We start from the raw sequence: 21,117 nt of genomic DNA on the forward strand, positions 1-21,117 counted from the left end.
TTATCTTGTTTCTCTAGGATTCTGTGTTGTATTCATTAATATAAACATTCTTTATTCACTGGTACTCCCATGTTGGTTTTATTCCTACCAAAACAGCTTGGACCTGGTCACCCCATTTAAAACAAGAAATGGGAGCCATTTATTTAAAAGCCTAACTCTGGGGATCTCCTGTTCTTCCCCATCAAGATTCCAGGGGCAGAGGTAAGAAAAAGCTATGGGAGCATAATTGCATGTCCCAGCTGAAACTGGGGGAAGAGCTTATTTATTTATTTAAAGAATGTATATAGCTGCAGATCTCACACAGTGATCCTAGGTGGCTCACATCAACCAATAAAAGCAACAGCATAAAATATATCTTATCCTTCCCACCAGGCATCATAACAATCCATATAACTGACCCCCTTATTCAATCCCCATCCTAGCCCAATGCTTGTGGAAAGAGCCAGGTCTTCAGGGCCTTCTGGAAGACTAAATAGTACCCCCGCCACAAATCTCAAGTGGAAGGCTATTCCAAAGCCTTGTTTGGCTACAAAGAAGGTACATCCCATTATGTGACAACATTTGAGGGAAGGACAGGCAAATACCGTCAAGGAGAGGCAATCCCACAAATAACCTGGCCCTGTACCACGAAGGTCTTTAAAGGTGATAACTAGCACCTTACATGGCACCCGGAAAGCAACTGGAAGTTACCTCCAGCTAGCAATACCCAGGCTAGCAGTAACAAAAAGGGAGTTGAAATTGAAAATCCTAAGACTGGGTCTCACAGGCTTGTATTATACAATGGTATCAGATCCCCTTGCTGCAGTCATAAAAAGTTTATTTCAGCCTGTAGATTGTATTTTCTAGGAAGACAGTCCCACTAAGTGTTGAAGTGTTTTGTATACACTCCCATGGACTGCAAAGCACCTCCTTTGAAGAATTTGCACTGCCATACTGAAGAGTATAAATCCTCATGTCATCCAGTGATACTCTTTTATATATATAGTGCAATGAGTATGTGCTGCTATTTCTTATGAGTATACTCTAGAACCCCTTCTTCAAGGAAGCAAGTGTCCTTATTTTCTCTTTGGAAAATTGCTATTGTTATAGAACATGCACGGTAATTGCCATAACAAATGATACGCTAGACACATGTCCAAGACAACATCTGCTTGTCAAGTATTTCAACAGTTTTTAAAATTTATTTATTCATTCCAAGTATATTGGACACTGGACACCAGACATGTTTGGCCTGCTGAACCAAACATATGGGTGTCCATTTAGATGTCCATTTAGATCTTAATTTAAGATGCATGCATGTTTGAAGAAATGTATGCCTTTATTAATGTAGCTTTTCAAATAATGTTTTCTATTTTTATACCAATTTAGGACTGATTAACTGGCTGTGCTAAAACCTGCTAGTTTAAAATTTGAAATTGTGTCTTAAATTTTCATTCAAAATTATGTATCATCAATCTGCTATATTAAGAATACTATATTATAGTACTTTTAACCTTGGTCCCTTGACTTTAAAAAGTAGCAAATGTAACTATGTCCATCCTTCATGGTTAGGCTATGCCTCCTCTCCTAATCCATTCTCTGTTGTGGTGTCCACCCCCTTGGACAGCACACAGACACACGCCCCTAGAGATTCAAACGGCCCCTACCAAACCTCATTCAACTGAGCCTCGAACATCTGCCTTTCCCCCCACTCCCCCCATCCTTAGGGAATGTTGTGGACCCCTTTTGGGAATATGGAGAGTTAACCATTATGCTCTTATTGCTCTCCCAGGACATCTATATTTTTGTTGGTTATGATGTTTTTTTATTGTTTATCATATTGTATGCCACACAGCATCATTATGGAATTGAGTAGCTTTCAAAATTTGACAAATAAATAAAATATATTTAATGAGGCACTCACATATTGCTATTTCTACTTTGCATGGCTGATTGGGTTGCTCAGTTCCGTTTGGTTTGCTTTTTTTAACAACTGGACAGATTAAACCTTATGGAAAACTAAACTAAAAGTGAGGATGTTTTAACAGTTTGCTATCACATATATCAGAATTATACATCTACAAGTACCCATACAATATGTACTTGCTCTTCACAGAACCAGTTCTGACTATAACTATACTGGAATGAAGATGGAATGTAGAAAGCAATACCTCTAAATAGCCTTCCCTAATCTGATGTGTTAGATTAGGAGAATTCCCAGCAAAATTGGAATGAAATGAAAATGCTATGTGGAAAACATGAGAATGCATTAGTTGGGGAAGAAAGTTCTGTAGTCTGCAACATAGTAAAGGTAAAGGTTTCCCTTGACATTAAGTCCAGTCGTGTCTGACTCTAGGGGACGGTGCTCATCTCCGTTTCAAAGCCGAAGAGCCGGCGTTTGTCCGTAGACAGTTCTGTGGTCATGTGGCCGGCATGACTACACGGAACACCGTTACCTGCCCGCCAAAGCGGTACCTATTAATCTACTCACATTTGCATGTTTTCAAACTGCTAGGTTGGCAGGAGCTGGGACTAGCAACAGGAGCTCACCCCGTCACACGGATTCAAACTGCCAACCTTCCGATCGGCAAGCTCAGCAGCTCAGCGGTTTAACCCGCAGCGCCACTGCGTCCCTATCATCTGCAACATACACACCCAAAAATTGTGTAGACATATCTGGTAAATTATGGTTGGGTAGAAGAGGGGTCTATGCTCAAGCCCTGCCTATATTTGTAGTAAACTGTTCAACAACTTTATTTATTTATTTTTTGTTTTATATCCCGCCTTTATTATTTTTATAAATAACTCAAAGTGGCGAACATACCTATAGTCCTTCCTCTTCCTATTTTCCCCACAACAACCCTGTGAGGTGAGTTGGGCTGGGAGAGAGTAACTTGCCCAGGGTCACTTGAATGATGTTGAACAGTTTTAGGGTTCATTTTTAATTTCTCAAACCAATTAGATATATTATTTTTAATTTATATTTTAATTTTGAGTATATCATAAATTAATATCAACTCCTGCAATAACTTATGGAGTGATGCTTTGGGAAGCCTAGTCCATAGCGAAATGACCATCTGAGTTCACCATATCTTATACAAAAATATTTCTGAAAAGTTTTTCCAGGGTGTCACAAACCATAATCTCTACAAATACTGAGAACGTCCCTATGAAGATTCATTTCACATTCACCCCCATTGTTAATCCAGAATAAAAATCAGAGTAGATTGTGCTTAAAATTCTTCTTTCCTTGCCCTATTTTCATTTTTGCATAAAAATATATGAAGGTTTGAAAGGAGTGCCCTTTCATGCTGGCTGGGGAATTCTGGGAGTTGAAGTCTACATATTTTTATTTTTATTTTTTATTTTATATCCCGCTTTTATTGTTTTTATAAATAACTCAAAGTGGCAAACATACCAAATACTCCTTCCTCCTCCTATTTTCCCCACAACAACAACCCTGTGAGGTGAGTTTGGTTGAGAGAGTGACTGGCCCAAGTTCACCCAGCCGGCTTTCGTGCCTAAGGCAGGACTAGAACTCTCAGCATCCTGGTTTCTAGCCCAGCACCTTAACCACTAGACCAAACTGGCTAACTTAACATTGCCAAATTTGAAAAACCTTGGCTTAGGCCATGTCCAGTCAAGATGTCTAACTGGATCTATATGAGGCTCAAATATTAAAGCCCTCTTTTTAGGTACAGAAAACTAAAATAACATACAGCCTTAGCTCCCTGACCCTGACAGGTGGCATGAAGTTTCTGGATTGGCTAGGCATGGCATAAATACCTGGAGAGTGGCTTTTTGTCCCTTGCTTACAGTGAGCAAAGTAATATTTTCTGCCTGCTATGCCACAGGGTCCAGAAACTTACTGCAGAACCTGGTTATATGACATATATTCTAGCTCTAGATATGTCCACAACAGCCCCATATTAGTGTTAATGGCCCCAAAATATTCTCCATATTATAACAAATTACGTTTGTTTTTCGCAGCACCCTATGACTTTTTTTAACAACAGCGGCCTGGTTCATACATTACACTAAGCTATAGTGGGTGGGTTCACACAACATATTTAGCATGTTGTGTTAAATACACAAACGTATTATGGCTTAGTTTTGTGTTTGAATCAGGCCATTTAAATAAGCAAGACTACTTAGTACAATACAATATCTACTTCACACTTTTTTCCCAGACTGATTAAGAATTTCTGTGTATTAAAACTGCCCCTAATCTCTCTTCTGGCTAGTATTAGTGGTCTGAAAAATTTAAGAATCTTTTGCTTTGAAGGTATCTGGTCTTTCCATTTTGCTTTCTAGTCACATACTTTGTGTTTCAAAAATACTTTAGTCAACTTTTAGAATTCAATAACTGACTTTGATAGAGAAATTACTGTTCCACTGTATGGCAAATGACAATGGTCTAGAACATCGTTAAATTTAAGTCTTGAAAATGAACTTTAATAAAATGTGCTCCAATAATGTACTGTGACAGCTTTTAGAGAAATCAGCTTCAATTCTCTGATTCTCCCAGGAATGCAGTGAGATATACTCAAGCAGCCTTGAGCCACAGAATAAGCAAGCAGACAGCTTTATGATAAATGGTCCTAGAAACCTAAATTACAACTGCACCAAATGAACAATATGTCCAAATTATTTTGGCGGCCTTTTTTTGTTGCAGTGGCAGCTGGCAGGAATGATGTGTGTTGTTACCTTTGTCTGCAAAGCGACACTGACACCTAGTGGGCACAGCACCCCAAAGAAGAAAATAGATTTTAGCTTCGAGGTTGCTGCAGGCAAAATGTCTCTCACCTAAACAACAGAACGGATGCATCAAAGAACAATAAAATACCATGAGGTTGCCCCTCAGAAATAGAACAGCAGGACTAAGTCCATATATGAGGAGCAATAGTAATATTATAGAGTCAGTGGAAAGCACAGGGTGATCCTTCCTTTCTTTCTCAACTCAAATTTTCCTGGAGGTAGAAAAATAATATTATTACTATTATCATTTATTTATATGCCACCATTAATTCATACAATGTTATACATAAAGAGGTGGCAACTTGGAGCCCTTAGACTACATTCATACTGCCTTTGATCTAGTACTGGATTTAGGCACAAACTAAACAAGCTACAGTTTAGGGACTCACAAAATTTCAGATTTTTTAAAATTGCTTTGAGAATTTTATGTGGCTTTTTATGTGTACTGCAATCTATGAGAAAGATTATAATCTATTAGCAAGATCAAGCCATCCAAATGATAGATATGTAATCAGTAAATAAATTCATTTGAAAATAATTTGTATTTTTCATTTTAAATACCTTGCTATTAAATAATTAAAAGGCATATATGTGTTTTCAATTTTTTTGTGGTGCTCCAAAGTCCTATTTTGGTACACACCTTTGTGAGACCTTCTGGTGTAACTTTTTAACAAGGGGCCTCCAAACTTTATAGCTTAGGTCCTCACCAAGTCTAAATCTGCCCCTGCTTTGGTCTAATTTAAAAGCCCTCTGCAAGACAGCAAATTCACCTCATGGTAAGCTTATATGTCCTTTCCTGCGGCTTGCTGTTTGTAGGAGTAAGAAAGAGGGCCTGCAAAGAAGGCAGGGGATGCCAAAGAGAGTGACTGTCCCCACTTTACCTGCCAAGACTCCACCAGATTATTCCTCAAGAATTGTGGCCCTCAAAACAAAAACAGAAGTAGTAGTAGTTATTATTATTAAAGATATTATAGCTACCCACCCCAGAAGACTCTGTACAGCTGAGAGTATCCAACAAAAAATTTAAAAAACAATTAAAATCACATAAGACAAGGCAGCCCGAACAAAAACCACCATACCAATAAAAAACAATAAAGGCCCCATAAAAACACAATAAGGGCTCCTCAGGCACACTAACCCCAGGCCTGGGAACAAAGTCAAGTCTAATGGGCTTCTGGAACTCCAGAGAGTGGGTGCCATACATATCTCTGGGGGGAATGCTGTTCCATTTCCATCTCCCCTTGCTTACTCCATTCCATTTCTGCTGTCTTGAGAAAACTGCCTGCCCCCCCCAACTACAGGTCAGGAAAAGGGGCCACTTCTCTACAGTCAATTTATTTCCTTGCTTGCGACTGACATCAGTCTTACTAAAGGGGTGGGGTGGAGGAGAACGGGAAATCAATGTTGAACTAATTTTTATGCTTTTTCTGGTGTAAAAACACATCTTGTACATTTTGATCACCCTTACAATAAACTACAGCAACTGAACAACAATCAAAAGTATCGGAGATCTTTGCTTGAGGGATATTGGATGTTTCCCATGTAGCACTAGCTCTATGCTAGGAACACTTTACCACATTCCACAGCTCTTTCTTAGGCAGCTTGCAAAGGAATTGGAGTGTGTGTATAATTCATCTAACCCACTGTTTTTCAAACTTGGCAACTTCCAGATGTGTGGACTTCTGGCTGGGGAATTCTGGGAGTTGAAATCCACACATCTTAAAGTTGCCAAGTTTGAAAAACACTGATCTAACCCATGTTGAACAGTTAGTATTTTCATCACTGTTTGTGGTGCTTCCTTGTGGTCAATATGAATGTGAGCTAAATCCTACTGTTATAGGAAAGTGGTCTGAAGAAAACAAGGGAAATATAGAAAATAATAAGAAACAGTCAAGAGGTGGAGCAAAAAGTTCTTGGTATCAGCTTCTTATCCTCACTGAAAATGATACCAGAAAGAGCGAAAGTCTTTCTTTTAAGGACTGCAATGACCTTAAACTTACTTCCTCCGTAGTTTTCCTAGTAAATACCATTTTGATTCAGTTTCACATCATATAAATAAGGGGGAGAATCTCAAGTGGTCAGTTATAATGTCTTCTGTGGTATGTGGTATGTGGTAGAGGTAGGGATAGAGGTATTAAGGCAAGATCTAGGCCCTTCAGATGGCATTGTCAAAGGCCATGGGTAATGAGAGTTGTAACCAAACAATGTCTGAATTGCTAGTGTTTTGCAATCCTAAATATTTATCACTTTTTCTATGTCTTGATACATTTGATATGAGAGACAACTGTATCACTACCAGCAATTGTATACATGCAAATCCCACAATAAAAATGAAATAATATGCATAATTCTTAATATATCCAGTTAATTGTTTAAAACATACAATGCAGCACCTCTACACTGCCGAATGTGATATTGTCAAAAGCACCAATCATTCATCCAACGATTATATATTTGTAGCCTTCTCAAATTTGATATATTTCAGATAATTTGGACTTCAAGGGACCAAACCGAATGGGATTTTTGGTATGAATAGATCCAGTACATCTAGAGAGCAGTAGTTGCATAGTTATGATCTGTAACTTATCAGCAGATATGAATTCGAAGTAGATAATGGTGGCATCTTAGATTCATTATCATTCCAGGACTGAGTTTCAACTCCTAGCAAGATCAAGACTGGGTACAGTTACTTACCCTCAGGCGATTATGGTGATGCATAAATATGCTTGTGGTCTTTAATAAGCAAAACTTATAGTCAAATATAGTCAAAATGTAGTTCTTCGCACCCACTTATTATATAAATATCCCTGTGTTGCATTATAGATTGTAACCTCTCAAAGCAGGGACCTGTCCGCATTTGATTTAAAGCACTGGACCACCATACATAAAGTGGTAACTATGTTTATTTGCTGCAGTAAAATCATGACAAAGTTCATTTTCAGGAACTCAGTTTTCTTGATTCACACAACAAAGAACTCTAATTTAATTATAATATTTGGGTTTGTCCAACATGCAAAAATGGGGCAGGCTAGTTTATGTACCAAACAATCCAAGAATGGATCTTATTCTACTTTCAGAGCTCACTAATTTCTTTGGGTTTTTTTTCACAGCAAGCTTTAGAGGAGCCCTTACTTGTGCAACCAAGCCCCATTCTCTGCTCCTCTTAATAAAATGTGCGTATCTGGAGACCCCCTTGCTCCATGTGAGAATATCATCTGGTAGATTCCCTTGTTCTCCAACTTTTTTACACCATTCTCTTCGGATCATTCCCCAGTAGTTAAAAAATCAGGAGTCTGGTAGCAACTTTTCTGACTGACAAATTGTATTAAAAGACATGCACTTTTGTAAGCTGCAGCTCACTTCATCTGATGACCAGCTCGTTTTTTTCCCATTAGAGAGTGACCTGGCTCCCCTCCAAAAGTTCTTAGAAACTTAAAAAATTCCCAGTATTCTGTAAACCTTCAGAACCTAGCCTATGGATTTTAGATGTGCCTCTTTGGAAAAGAAATGTTTCTTACATAAATTTAAATTCAGTGATTCTACGAACTTTTATTTATCCATTAAATTTATATAGCCTATCTCACAAACGTGATTCTGTGTGGCATACAATACAATCATTCTAAACTAACAGATGTCGGTCTAGACCGGTGTTTTTCAAACTTGGCAACTTTAAGATGTGTGGACTTCAACTCCCAGAATTCCCCACCCAGTTGTGGCTGGGGAATTCTGGCAGTTGAAGTCCACACATCTTAAAGTTGCCAAGTTTGAAAAACACTGGTCCAGACAGAGCAGTTATTCTAATTCAACTAAAATTCCAGAGACCTACACAACTCACCCTCCAAACCCCAGTACTAGGAGCTAATTACAAGTGTAGCTAAGTAAGCAACTGGAGCCCAAAGCCTCTCGCGCAGCCGCATTGCAGAGTACCAGGAGAACCAATCCTTTCATCTCACGTCATCACTAACGCGAGCACCGAGTGCGCCGATGCTCCTGATTGGAGCGCGGAAAGGGAAGCGGGCGCGGCCCGGCAAGGAGGCGGATCCCCGGAAATGAGGGCTCGGTGTCTCTGGATGGCTGCGGAGCGAGTGGAGCGGGGTGTTCGGAAGTCTCGGTAGCGAACGCTTCGTAGATGCTGCGCTCACTCCACCCGCTGGGCTGGTTCTGGTTGTGGGTGCTGCACTTGGCGGGGCAACCCTCCCCTGCCGCCGGGAAAGAGGTCGACGTCGCCCACTATAGGTGAGCCGGACGAGGGTCCGGGGTCCTGGAGCTCTGCTTCCCGATCGTCCAGAGGAAGGCGAGGCGCACAGCAGCTCTCCCTCAGTTACCCTCTTTTGTCAGCTTTAAGGCAGGCAGGATTTGACCTCGAAAAGCTCTCTGACCCCCTTGTTGAAGGGCAGAGTGGACCTGCTGAACTTTGGGTCGCCGTGCAAATTCCCCAGTTGTTTCTTTGAAGGTGCAAAATGTGGAAATGTGTATGAGCTTCCTTGCAAAGGGAGTGAAATAACCGTGCAAAGAGGGTCGGCAGTTGGTTAATTCTGGTAGAATGGAGACGACAGAAAAGCCTTTTAAAAGACTGGAGAAATGCGATGGATTTTAGGGGACTAATTTTCCATATGAGATTAACGTTGGGTCCCATCTTCTCTCCTCCTGCCTTCCCTTTTCTCATTCCTAGAAAAGAGTTCAGTTCAGAGGACAAGATGGGTGATTCTAATGCAAAGACCCTTTCAGATATTCAACCAGACAGAGATTACCAAAAAAATCCCAGTTCTGTAACATGGTAGTGTGTGTAACTACTACTGTATTCAATGACAGTAAGCTCATTTTACTACTATTATTCAGTTAAACCTTTCTTTTTTGCTTGAAGTCTAATTTTGTCTTCTATAACTTATTGTACAGAATACATTGCCCTCTGACAAGGCACTGACCCAGTCTTCAGGTTTACAGATTAAAAATTGGGATAAAAATTAAAGGAGGAAGAGGAAAGAATAGGAAGAGGAGAAAAGAGTTAATAATGCTAAAATTATCTTATATTGTAAAGTTTTCCTATCTGGGGCTAAACTGATTTTTCTTTGCCGGTTAAAAGCATGTTTTACTTCAAAATGGGTTTTTTACCCCACCAGTGTGAGTGGTTCATGACAGGGTTACCCGATAGGAACTTCAAAAATCCACACGATCAGTACATGGAAGCAAAGAGATACAGATAACTGTAACTCTTGCTCCCATCCAGCAGGCTGGATGTTTTGCAGGCCATATCTGATATTTCATGATGCAAGGAGCAGACCTGATCTCCGTGATGAGGGAATCCTAACTGTGGGACTTCTTCCCAAGAGAAGCATAGTGGTTCCCCTGGTGGAATTTTAGATAACAAAAACATGTTTGTTCATGCAGGCTTTTGAGAGGTAATTTGCTCCTAGGATTTTTTCTGCTTGAAAATGTCCATAGTATCTTTTTTCTACTTCTGGGATTTGTTATTGAAATTGTTATGTTGTCAAGCTATACTTTTTTTAAAAAAAAATAGATTCTCTGTAATAAAGCTGGGATTTGGGGGAGAAAGATTGGTATGTAAAATAATTGTGTTTATTAAACAAGCTTATATACCTGTCTATCAGAAAGAACTCTCATAATATTAAGCTAATGTTTAGCTCAATGACAAAGGTTCATTGAATTAATTACAAACCTTACAAACTCTGTAATCCTGGCTCTTCCAACTGAACCAGTTGTTTCTGGTTGGAAAGTAGATGTTGGTAACTTCTTGGTTTCTGGCTCATGAATGGAGCTAGGTTATCCTAATACTTGCTGCGAGTGGAGTTGCCCCATCCAAGTGACCATTGTTTTATACATATGCCTTGCAGCAGACACTATTTTAAAAGCTGAATTCATTCTGGGGGAAGGTTAGTCAGGGGTACATATTACATCAGCTATGCAGTTTTAAGTCAATTCTTTAATAATTTAGCCAGCTAACTACTGAGTCTGTGTTATAATTTGTTGAATAAACAATATTGCAAACAGCTAAAAAAGCAATTAAGGTGCATTAAATGTAACAAGATGCTAAAAAGATAAATGGAATTGTTAACCACAGTAATGCAAGCTTAACTGCAAAGTATTAACATTTAGCATGGGTAATTCAAGGTTTTCTGATAGCAGTTAAGCTAAAATAGCAACTCTAGACATCAATTCTTTGCATCCAGAGGATCTGTTGTATAGCAGAAATACTTCATCCTCTCCGCCCCTGATTATGCATTCATATGAAGTAACCCAGCGATTGTAATCTTATTGTAATATATCAATATATCAAATGAAGGGATAATTTGCATAAGTCTATAAAGAGGGCTTATAACCTCTCTTTAGGCTTCTTTCTCTTCCACCTCCAGTACTGATCCTGTCAACAACCCAATTTGTGCTTCAATGTATCTGTGTCTGAATATCTGGCTTAAATGTAGCCCTGAAAAATTCTCCTTCAGCATCCTCAATTTGTGACACCAAAGCAGGATACTCCAGCTGATGAGGAATAGTCATGTGAGAAACCCTGTTCTTTACATACAACATAGATTTTATGTTGTAGTAAGCTTTTATATTTGAATTGGGCTTTGCGTATGTAGGAGTGGTTAGGAACACTGGAAACACTATCCTAGCATTTTGAGGAAATGAAATGTTTAGTATGAGTCATTTTCAGTAAGATTACTGACATCTTTTTTTTTCTTCCTTAGAGAGCGAGTCAAGTCCATGTTTTATCATGCTTATGATAACTATCTGGTAAATGCCTTTCCGTATGATGAGCTGCGTCCTCTGACATGCGACGGGCAGGACACTTGGGGAAGGTACTGGGAAATCAGTATCATTGGTCATTTATGAAATTTTGAAGTAGCACCTTGTCACAAAACATCCCAACTTGCTAGAACGGGGGTCTACAATTTTGTCAAGCCAAGGGGCATATTTAGCTTTTAAATTGTGTACATGTTAAGTAATTTCATTGCTCTTTCTAATGATTTTCTTCTTCTGGGGGCCACATGTGACTCTCGGGCTATATGCCTATACCAGAGAAAATGGAACTTGTGGCAGAGAAAAAAAATTGTTCACATTTTAACTGAGAAAATTTAGACCAGCCTTTGTCAACCTGGGCAGATGTGTAGATTCCAGTTCCCAAAATCCTTAGCAACAGCCATGCTGCCTGCAGAATTCTGAAAGTTGAAGTCCTCACACCTAGAAGACACCCAGGTTAGGTGAAGCTGATATTAAGCCAAGAACCACATGGAACAGCAATGAAAACAGGAGAGCATCTCATTAATAGTAGTTGTATAGCTTCAGTTGTAGAAAGCTACTCTGGTGTAGTGGATTAGAAAGACCCAGGTTCAAGTCCACCCTCAGTCATGGAAGGTCACTGATTGAATCACTCTTTCTCAGGCTAACCTACCTCATAGGATAGTTCGGGGAAAAATTGGAGAAAGTATTACATATGCCTTTTCTGTAGGAATGTTCAAAGTCCTGGAAGAAAGAAGGTATATAAATCTAATAAAGCAGAAGCAGCCTGGGTGGCTGAGATCATCTATGAATGTGATATAGAATAGCATTTGTTATTTATGTAAAGGCCTTTTAATCCTGTCATGGACACCTAGGTGTCCAAGGTAGCTATGCCAACCTTTTTTGCAGTGAAGAGTATTTTTTTATAATGTGAGTCCACCTGTAATGCAGTGACGCTACTCTGACAACTTCTTCAGATGTACTGATAATTTCTTACATGGATGTTACTTGTAAAAAAATAATTTCATTGTGACATAATCTCAGAGAAAGGACTCTTATTTGGAAAGTTGAGCAGATCCAAATTGTCTAAAATTTATTCATGCAACAACATGTGGATTTTTTTATGACATGGTTAAGTATTAAAATGTGTATGTATCCATGTTACTTATGGTTGATATATCCCCTTTCCTCACACCATTATTTTATTTTCCCGTTGTTTCTTTTTCAGTTTTTCTCTCACATTGATTGATGCTCTAGATACACTACTAGTAAGTATTATCAATCCCTTAATAATGGCTTCATTCTTCATTAATTTTCTATGCATTTTTCAGTATCCCCTAGATAGCAAAGAGTAGCTTTTGTTCTCCATGCTTGTTGTTTCTATTTCTCCATTTGGGAGGTGAAGAATAATGCATTTTCCGTATTAGAACATCTTGAAGGTGTGAGGGAGTTAGAAGTCACTTTCAGTCCCTGTTCATGACACAGGAGTATGAAAGGATGGATTGGGCAGTGCAGTGTTTTGTATCTTGTAATGATCTGTATCATTTAATAAGTATCTGTATCTGTATCATTTAGCATCTGTATCATTTAATAAGATGATACCTTACAAACCATTATTTTTCTTTCCAGATTTTGGGGAATGTCTCTGAATTCCAGAGAGTTGTTAGTGTGTTGCAGGAGGGCATAAATTTTGATATTGATGTAAATGCTTCTGTCTTTGAAACCAATATCAGAGGTGAGTTGACAAAGGATCTTGCCAAATAATATGGATTAGGTCTGGATTGCAATATAGGTAGTAGTAATAAAAGAAGGTTCCAGAACTTCCCATACTAAGAAGAGCAAGGAAAGAGTACAGCTTTTAATCTCCTGCCATAAACATCCAACAGCCTTCTCCAGCCTGGTGACTATCAGATATTTTAGTTTCAATTTCCATAATCCTCAGCCAGCACAGCTATTGGATTATGGGAGAAAAATTCCAGCACATATAGAAGATACCAAGTTAGGGAAGGCAGGTCTGTTAGAAATATTTGGTCTAATCTAGTAAACTGCTTTTAAATTTGTGTGATTTTTCTAAATGCTTGTTCTTGATTTGTGGCTTTTGAGTATGCATAATGAAATCTCAAATCAAATATTTCATTAAAAATCTCCTTTGCAATGATCAAGGGAAAAATTGTTGCCGGGTTAAAAACAGTTATAGAATCACCCCAGAAAAGTGGACTTGAATGCCTTGCTCATCTATCTTCACTGAAAAGCAAGGGACATTTGCAGGCCCCACTGCCTCTTTAGTTCATGTGAATATGCCAAGATAGGGACAAAACTGAAAGTCAGCTGTATGTACATCCTTTATCCTTGGCACAATCTACTGCTTGTAAATAAGCTTGATCTGCATGTTTGTAGTGGTTGGTGGCCTCCTGTCTGCTCACTTGCTGTCAAAGAAGGCTGGCGTTAAAGTAGAAGCAGGATGGCCATGCTCTGGCCCTCTCTTGAGGATGGCAGAGGATGCTGCTCGAAAACTTTTGCCAGGTGAGCATCCTTGCTGAAGTTTATCATTTCTTGTGTCCCCCCCTCCCCATATTGCTGCATTGTAAGCTACACGCCGAGTTTATTGATTTCCATAAATAGAGTTGTAAGTAATACACACCAGAAACTCCTAAAGTTTCCAATAGATCACTGGATGTCAAATAGAAGTAGAGATGGCCATCTCATTGTCTTGAAAATCAAGAGTTGTGATCCTTATATATACTGGAAACAATGTTACTAAAGGTAGGTATGGACTCACATATATGCTATGCTTATAAATGAGTATATTGTAGCAAGTTAAAAATTTTTACAGTAGTGTTGTATATCAGGGCTGTTCTTTCAGTCCTGCTGAAAGAACATCTCTACCAAAATTTTAGTAGCTCAATAATAGTGATTAAAAATATCAATCACCTAAAGCAGGATGGGCAACTAATCAGCTACATTCATCTCCAGGCATCACTAAGATAGCTTTGTTGATATAGTGGAAAGTGGGTCAAGATAACAGTATTGTTATCTTGTAGTTAAAGAACTTTCCGAAAAGGGGGATAAAAAAAACCTTCTGCAATTATGTACCTTGCTCCTCCAGTGACAACAACTTTTTGGCTGCACCATAGTAGCACTCAGAGGGATGGATAAATACATAAATATGAAATTTGGAGGAAAATAGCTGTCCCCACATACACACACACCACATTGTGTGAATGTTTTACATTTAATTCACCTGATTTATTGCAGAAACTAAAACCTGCCTTACTTTTCTTTTAGTGAAAGCTAGGGACTAAGTTTTATGCCAGAAAACAGATTACTGACTTTTGTATCTCTGAAAATGTAGAATGCATGGTGCTTTGTAATAGCAGCCTTTATAGTTTGAGCCGATGTGTTGGCTTTATAAAACATACCATGGTCCATTTAATTTTGTCATAGAGTAGAAAGTTGGCCTTGATAACATCTTTTCCAGCCTTGTAAATATATATACCTTTGTTTTGAAGCCTTTCAGACTCCAACTGGCATGCCATATGGGACAGTAAATTTACTACATGGAGTAAATCCTGGAGAGACACCAGTTACTTGTACTGCTGGTATTGGTACATTTATAGTGGAATTTGCTACCTTAAGTTATCTTACAGGGGACACAATATTTGAAGATGTTGCCAGAAGGGCTCTTAAGACCCTCTGGAAAAATCGTTCTGATATCGGTTTGGTGAGTAAAAGCGTACAATATAAGTGTACAATATATAACTAAGCCTCCTTTTAAGGGACCATCTGGGCAGAGGGAGTCAGTTACTCCTCAAATACGAAAAGTACATTATCACTGTGATTTACATTATTTATGTAATGGTGATGTGAACTGATGCAAATGATGCATTTTGTGATTAAATAAGAATGCTTTGACTTTACATTAAAAAGACTGTAAAAAGACAGTTCCAGTCAACCTTCTTAAGAGTGACTATTTCAAAGTTAGGGGATTGCCACAGAACAAAAGATCTCCTTTGCCCCCGAATCACATGGTTAGACCTTCCCCAACCAGTTCTTTCCGGACATAGTCTATAACACTCATCATGTCTAATTTGCATGGCTAATACATGATGGAATCGTAGACCATACGGGCGGACCAGATTGAGGAAAGTTGGCCTATGTCAAAAGCAAACAAATAATAGTCTAGCCAACTTTATAGTAGTTGTTCACTAGAAGAGTTTGAGCTTTTTTAAATTTCCTGGCTAGAGTATATCATTATAACTGAATAGTTACTGAAATTGAAAAAAATATTCACTTATACTCTCTTAATTCATCCGGATACTTCCATTAAAGGGAAACTAGTCTGATATAGCATACATGCATATAGACGCACTTTGAAAACTGATAGTGTCAAAAATAATTTCTTTATATTCTTACAAATTAACTTCTTACAAATTAATTCTTTCTGTTGTGATTCTATTTGTTTCTGATGTGCAGACCTTCCTTGGAAATTAATATGATCCAAAATTTAAAATGGTTATTACTGAAATTAACATGAAAATAAAATCTATACTAAAAAAAGCATCAGTTTATTCAAAAGAATTTCTAGGCTGAGTATGTTCTTTTACAATGCCCTTTCATAAAATGAAGCTAAAGAGCAAACGACTGTCACATTTAAAATCTTGTTCCTTACCAAAACCCAAGTTTATAAACCTAGATTTAATTCTTAACAGTTATAATGGCACAATGAAAATGATGTGTTTAAAGGGCTATAAAGGAATCATTTGTTTTGCACATTAGATAATTATTTTTTAAGATTGCATTGATTAGCAAAACACAACTTTTGCTGAATGAAAAAGAAATGCAAGGCCATGCTAATCTTAGCCCGTACCTCTAATAACCGAATTTTCCCCCCTCAGGTAGGTAATCACATTGATGTAGTAACTGCCAAATGGGTGGCCCAGGATGCTGGGATTGGAGCAGGAGTAGATTCCTACTTTGAATACCTTGTTAAAGGGGCCATTCTGCTGCAGGATGAGGAGTTGATGTCCATGTTTCTAGGTAAGAAGTTCCCATGGTTATGTGATACGTATTTTCTTCCATTTATTTTTTTGTGCAATACTTCTAATGTGAGACAGAAACCAAAGACAAAACTTCTAGAAAAACAATACATTCCTTACACATTCTTTGTTATTCCTTACTCAATCATTATCTCTTCTCCTTCAGTCCCTCAGAACCAGGTGGCATTTTCTTCACTTCCTGGTCTTCTTTCCCCTAATACTCCAATTATTAGCCAACTAGGCCTTTTAAACATTCAGTGCTAATGTGTAGCTGCAGTAAGTGTGAACCTGTATCTGCCTCAGCCTCTTGCAAGATACCTTGGCCAAGATTTACATACATAACCTACAGTGAGACAAATAGTTACATTCACTGTAGTTGACCCAATCTTGCTTGTGTCTATCAGCCTTAAAGGCACCTTATGCTTTGACCTTTCCTTTCTGGAATAGCATCTATCTTGAAAGTTCCTTTGTGGTGAGCAGATTTCATACTACTTTTTGACCCTTTTTATGCCGCCATTCCTTTGTTTAAGTGTAAAAGGATGGCTATACATTAAATATTTAAGGTATATTCCATTTTATCAAAAGGTATCTCAAAAGGATGTACAATAAAATATTATTTATTTGATGCTACTAGAAATTCCAGCTAGAAGTTAGAATATGTATGAATAGAGAATGTAAAAGACTGTCCACTTTTGAAACTTAATTTCTCACCCAATATTTGTCACTGGCTTTAACTTTTCTTTCACTCTAGATTATAACAAAGCTATAAAAAACTACACAAAATTTGATGATTGGTATCTGTGGGTTCAAATGTACAAAGGAACTGTATCGATGCCAGTTTTTCAGTCTTTGGAGGCTTACTGGCCTGGCTTACAGGTAATGAGTGCTGTTAAAGTTCATTAGCATAGTTAAAATATATCTATATTTAGTTAAAGTTCATTAGCATAGTTAAAATATATGTATATGTAGTTAAAGTTCATTAGCATAGTTAATTGTTAAAGTTCATTAGCATAGTTAAAATATATGTATAATTTTTATTAGAGTACGCTTCCAATGCTGTAGATTGTATCCTAAGCATAAATTGAGTAATCCCATCTTAACCATAAGCATTAAGCAAATGGAGCAAATCAGATGTCTGCATTGGGGAAACTGGCCCTTGGACTGTGGTCTCTTCCCAAGACAATTAACAAGCCAGATTTCTGTTGCCTTTCCACCAAAGTGTGACCTGCTTTTCTCACAAAGAATCCAGTGGAAATATTCTTTGACAGAAATAAATTATTCTACAAACAGAATAGAACAGAATGTTGAACCCAAATATCTAAGTGTGACTTTTGACAGTTCTTAAAAATCCTAATTTGCTTTCTAACACCATTGTTCGTCTTCTTAGGAGATCTTGATGTATAGTTGTATCATTTGCTAAGGGGAAATTTTTTATATTACATAATTGTTTTTTCCCAGAGCCTTATTGGAGACATAGAGAGTGCAATGCGAACATTTCTCAATTATTACACTGTTTGGAAGCAGTTTGGTGGGCTTCCTGAGTTCTACAATATCCCTCAGGGCTACACAGTGGAAAAGCGTGAAGGGTACCCACTTCGACCTGGTAAATACAAACATATTCGAAGTACATTAGCTATGTGTCTTGGTTGTAGACCCTCTCAAAGTAAAAAGTCAAGTCCTCCTCAAATCAGCCTCAACTCCTTGGTGACTACATGAACATTTTCATGTTGGGTTTTTTGGCAGCAGTGTAGAAGTTGTTTGCTACTAACTTCTTCCGGAATGTTTTTTTTTCATTTACCAATCTAGCCAATAGCTCTGGAATTCCCAGGTAAATCCCCGTAGAGTACTAACCTGACTTGGCTTAGCCCATAATATTGATGCTATACTTTACTTTTAAGTGACTCAAAGAATTTTTGCTATCAAATTTATAGAATACCAAGTGAGCAAAGCCCAAGTGGCTCAGATAGGTTTATTCTCTAGTCTGGCCCAAGGCAGCTAAACAACAACTGTCACTTATATGGAATAACAGGTGAATGTGTATAAGAGAAAATGTGCTGCTTTGTATCAAGCTTAAGATAGTAAGAGAGCACTATATTGAATCGCTTGTGAGATGGGCGGTGTAGAAATATGAGAAATAAATACTTTTGTGTTTAATTGTGTTTATAAGACCAAACAATTAGTATTTTGCACATTGTTTGTTTGTTTGTTTGTCAAATTTTACCACTGCCCATCTCCCCCCAAAGGAAGGACTCTGGGCGGTTTACAATAAAAACCCTGTATTCATTATATACAGTACTTGTATATTCAGTAAAGTAACTTCCATTTCTTTGGTTTGGGGCTTTGCAGAACTAATAGAGAGTGCAATGTATCTGTATCGAGCTACACAAGATCCAACACTTTTGGAGCTGGGCAGAGATGTGGTGGAGTCAATAGAAAAAATCAGCAAAGTTGAATGTGGCTTTGCAACAGTTAAGTGATTCTCCCAAACTTTTTTGGGGGGTGGGTGGATATATTGGGGGTCAGTTTATTCCTTGCAAGACTTCCTTGTTACCTGCAAGAGGATCTTCTTGCTTATTCTGTGTTTCTTCTATAGTACATATGCAGTTTTAATTCTGATTCTACTATAGAAATCACAAGAACTGGCCCAGAAGTTATCTCCTCATTTGCCATTAAGTCCAGCTCCAATCCAATTGCTAAGATGCTAGTGAACAACTATATGGCAAGTTTTGACATCTCAACATAACCACTTCTTCTTTGCTTTTATATTAAAGATCAAAGACCTAAGGGATCATAGATTAGATAACCGGATGGAGTCTTTCTTCCTGGCTGAAACAGTGAAATATTTGTATCTACTGTTTGACCCTGACAACTTCATTCACAACAATGGATCATCCTTTGACGTCTTGCTGACACCATATGGAGAATGCATTCTTGATGCTGGTGGATATATCTTCAATACAGAAGCCCATCCTATAGATCCTGCTGCCTTGCACTGTTGCCGGAACCAAAAGGAAGAGCAGTGGGAGATCGAAAACTTAATGAGGGAGTTCTATTCTCTGAATAAAAGTAAGAAGTTTACTTTCACAAGAACTTCAGATAAAATGGGGAAAAGACAAAAAGATTCCACTGATACTTCCTCTGAAGATTACAAAAGGCAAGCAAGCTCAGACCAGAAAGAAAAAAGGACGGTCCCATTACTGAGCTGCCCCAGTCAGCCATTCAACTCAAAACTAGCTGTTATGGGACAGGTCTTCTTTGACAATGCATGATTTCTTTGCTGAAATTCAGATGTGTGGAAGTCAGTAAAGTTGAATTTTATTTGCACTTTTGGTCACTTTCCCTGGGAATACACAACATCATGCTACAGGACAATGTAGTTCCTCAAAGTAGGGTGCATTTTGTTGACGTGGATTTTGGAAAGCAAAAGTATTTGAAAATGAAAAATTAGTTATCGTGTTCTCTGGTTTTACTAGGCCCTGATTCCTCCTGCATTCCTTGTTTTTAACCTTTTTCTGAACCAAGGAAAATAAAAGACAAAGCTGTCTGGGTTATGGGTATCTGGCTGCAAGATGAGCACTGTGTTGGTGTTGTTTAAAAACTTACCACGGGCTATTTCATTCACATTTGAGTTATGATAACAAGGGAGATTTTTCAGTGATGCTCAGTCAATTATGGATCCAATTTCTCTGAACAGAATGATTCCTTCCTTGAACAGGTGGCACTGAATCCAGCAGAGGTATCTGACTGAAGGAAGAGGGCTAAGGAGACAAGCTTCACTAGTTTTCTTTCTCCTTATATCACCCCTTAGGGAAACAGAGCTGCAGGAGAAAGAGAAATTACAAGGGGCTGCAAGAGTGAAAAGAAATTGCAAGACTGCTGCTTCGTACATATGCAGGAAAATATTTAAAAATTCAGCTAACACTGTCTTTTCCACTTCTCTCCTCATATTTCTTCTGTCACAATATTGGAGACTGGTTTTTATATTTTTGGCCAATGTTTACTGCTTAAATTATAAATGAGTGCTGAAAGGGCTGGAAACCCTGGAATACTTCAAAATGTGATGTTTCTTGTTGGCAATTCACCTAGGATGATTTTCCTTTGGAAAAATCATAAAAGCTCCTATGTTATGAGTAGAGTGATTCTAATTACATAGAATGAATTTGTGTTTGCCTTTTCATTCTACCAATATATTATTGATATTTGTACTTGTATCAATATAAAGGAGCAATTACGGCTGATATTGTTAAGAACCTACCTCTTGGAATTTGAGAATGGATGTTCTGGCAAAATTTGGGAGAGATTATCTGTGAGATTCTAGGATCTCTTCCTTCATGAAATGCCATTAAAGGACTGCCAAAATGGGCCTGAACCATTTGCGTAAACTTCAATAGATCTCAAGCTATGCTCAGTAGGGTTGCACAGAGATCCAGATCTGAAGAACAAAATAGGATTTTGAGTGTGCATGAATAAGCACATAGCATCACGTAAGTCTGACATCAATACCTAGAAATATTCTAAAAGATTATAAAATTATTTGTAAGTAATTATCAGAAATCAACATGGATTTATCAAGTCTTGTCTAGACTTAACACATTTTCTGACTGGG

General features: G+C 38.1%; 1 protein-coding gene across 1 annotated transcript; it reads left to right on the top strand.

Moving 5' to 3' along the window:
- Positions 1-8,778: 8,778 nt before the first annotated feature.
- On the top strand, positions 8,779-20,873 carry EDEM2 (ER degradation enhancing alpha-mannosidase like protein 2). Its single transcript, XM_063297237.1, has 11 exons — positions 8,779-8,973; positions 11,445-11,555; positions 12,704-12,743; positions 13,105-13,210; positions 13,873-13,998; positions 14,985-15,196; positions 16,371-16,512; positions 17,263-17,387; positions 17,970-18,114; positions 18,858-18,979; positions 19,283-20,873. The coding sequence occupies exons 1-11, from the start codon at positions 8,867-8,869 to the stop codon at positions 19,778-19,780; spliced, it is 1,734 nt and encodes a 577-aa protein (XP_063153307.1). The 5' UTR covers positions 8,779-8,866; the 3' UTR covers positions 19,781-20,873.
- Positions 20,874-21,117: the final 244 nt, after the last annotated feature.

The sequence above is a fragment of the Candoia aspera genome, chromosome 3, assembly GCF_035149785.1.
Source record: "Candoia aspera isolate rCanAsp1 chromosome 3, rCanAsp1.hap2, whole genome shotgun sequence".
Lineage (NCBI taxonomy): Eukaryota > Metazoa > Chordata > Lepidosauria > Squamata > Boidae > Candoia > Candoia aspera.

Excerpts from the sequence above, each read along its gene's own strand:
- EDEM2 (XM_063297237.1), top strand. The coding sequence starts at position 8,867 with ATGCTGCGCTCACTCCACCCGCTGGGCTGGTTCTGGTTGTGGGTGCTG. Across the intron at positions 15,197-16,370 it reads ATCGTTCTGATATCGGTTTG|GTAGGTAATCACATTGATGT; the intron begins GTGAGTAAAAGC and ends TTCCCCCCTCAG. Across the intron at positions 18,115-18,857 it reads AGGGTACCCACTTCGACCTG|AACTAATAGAGAGTGCAATG; the intron begins GTAAATACAAAC and ends GGGGCTTTGCAG.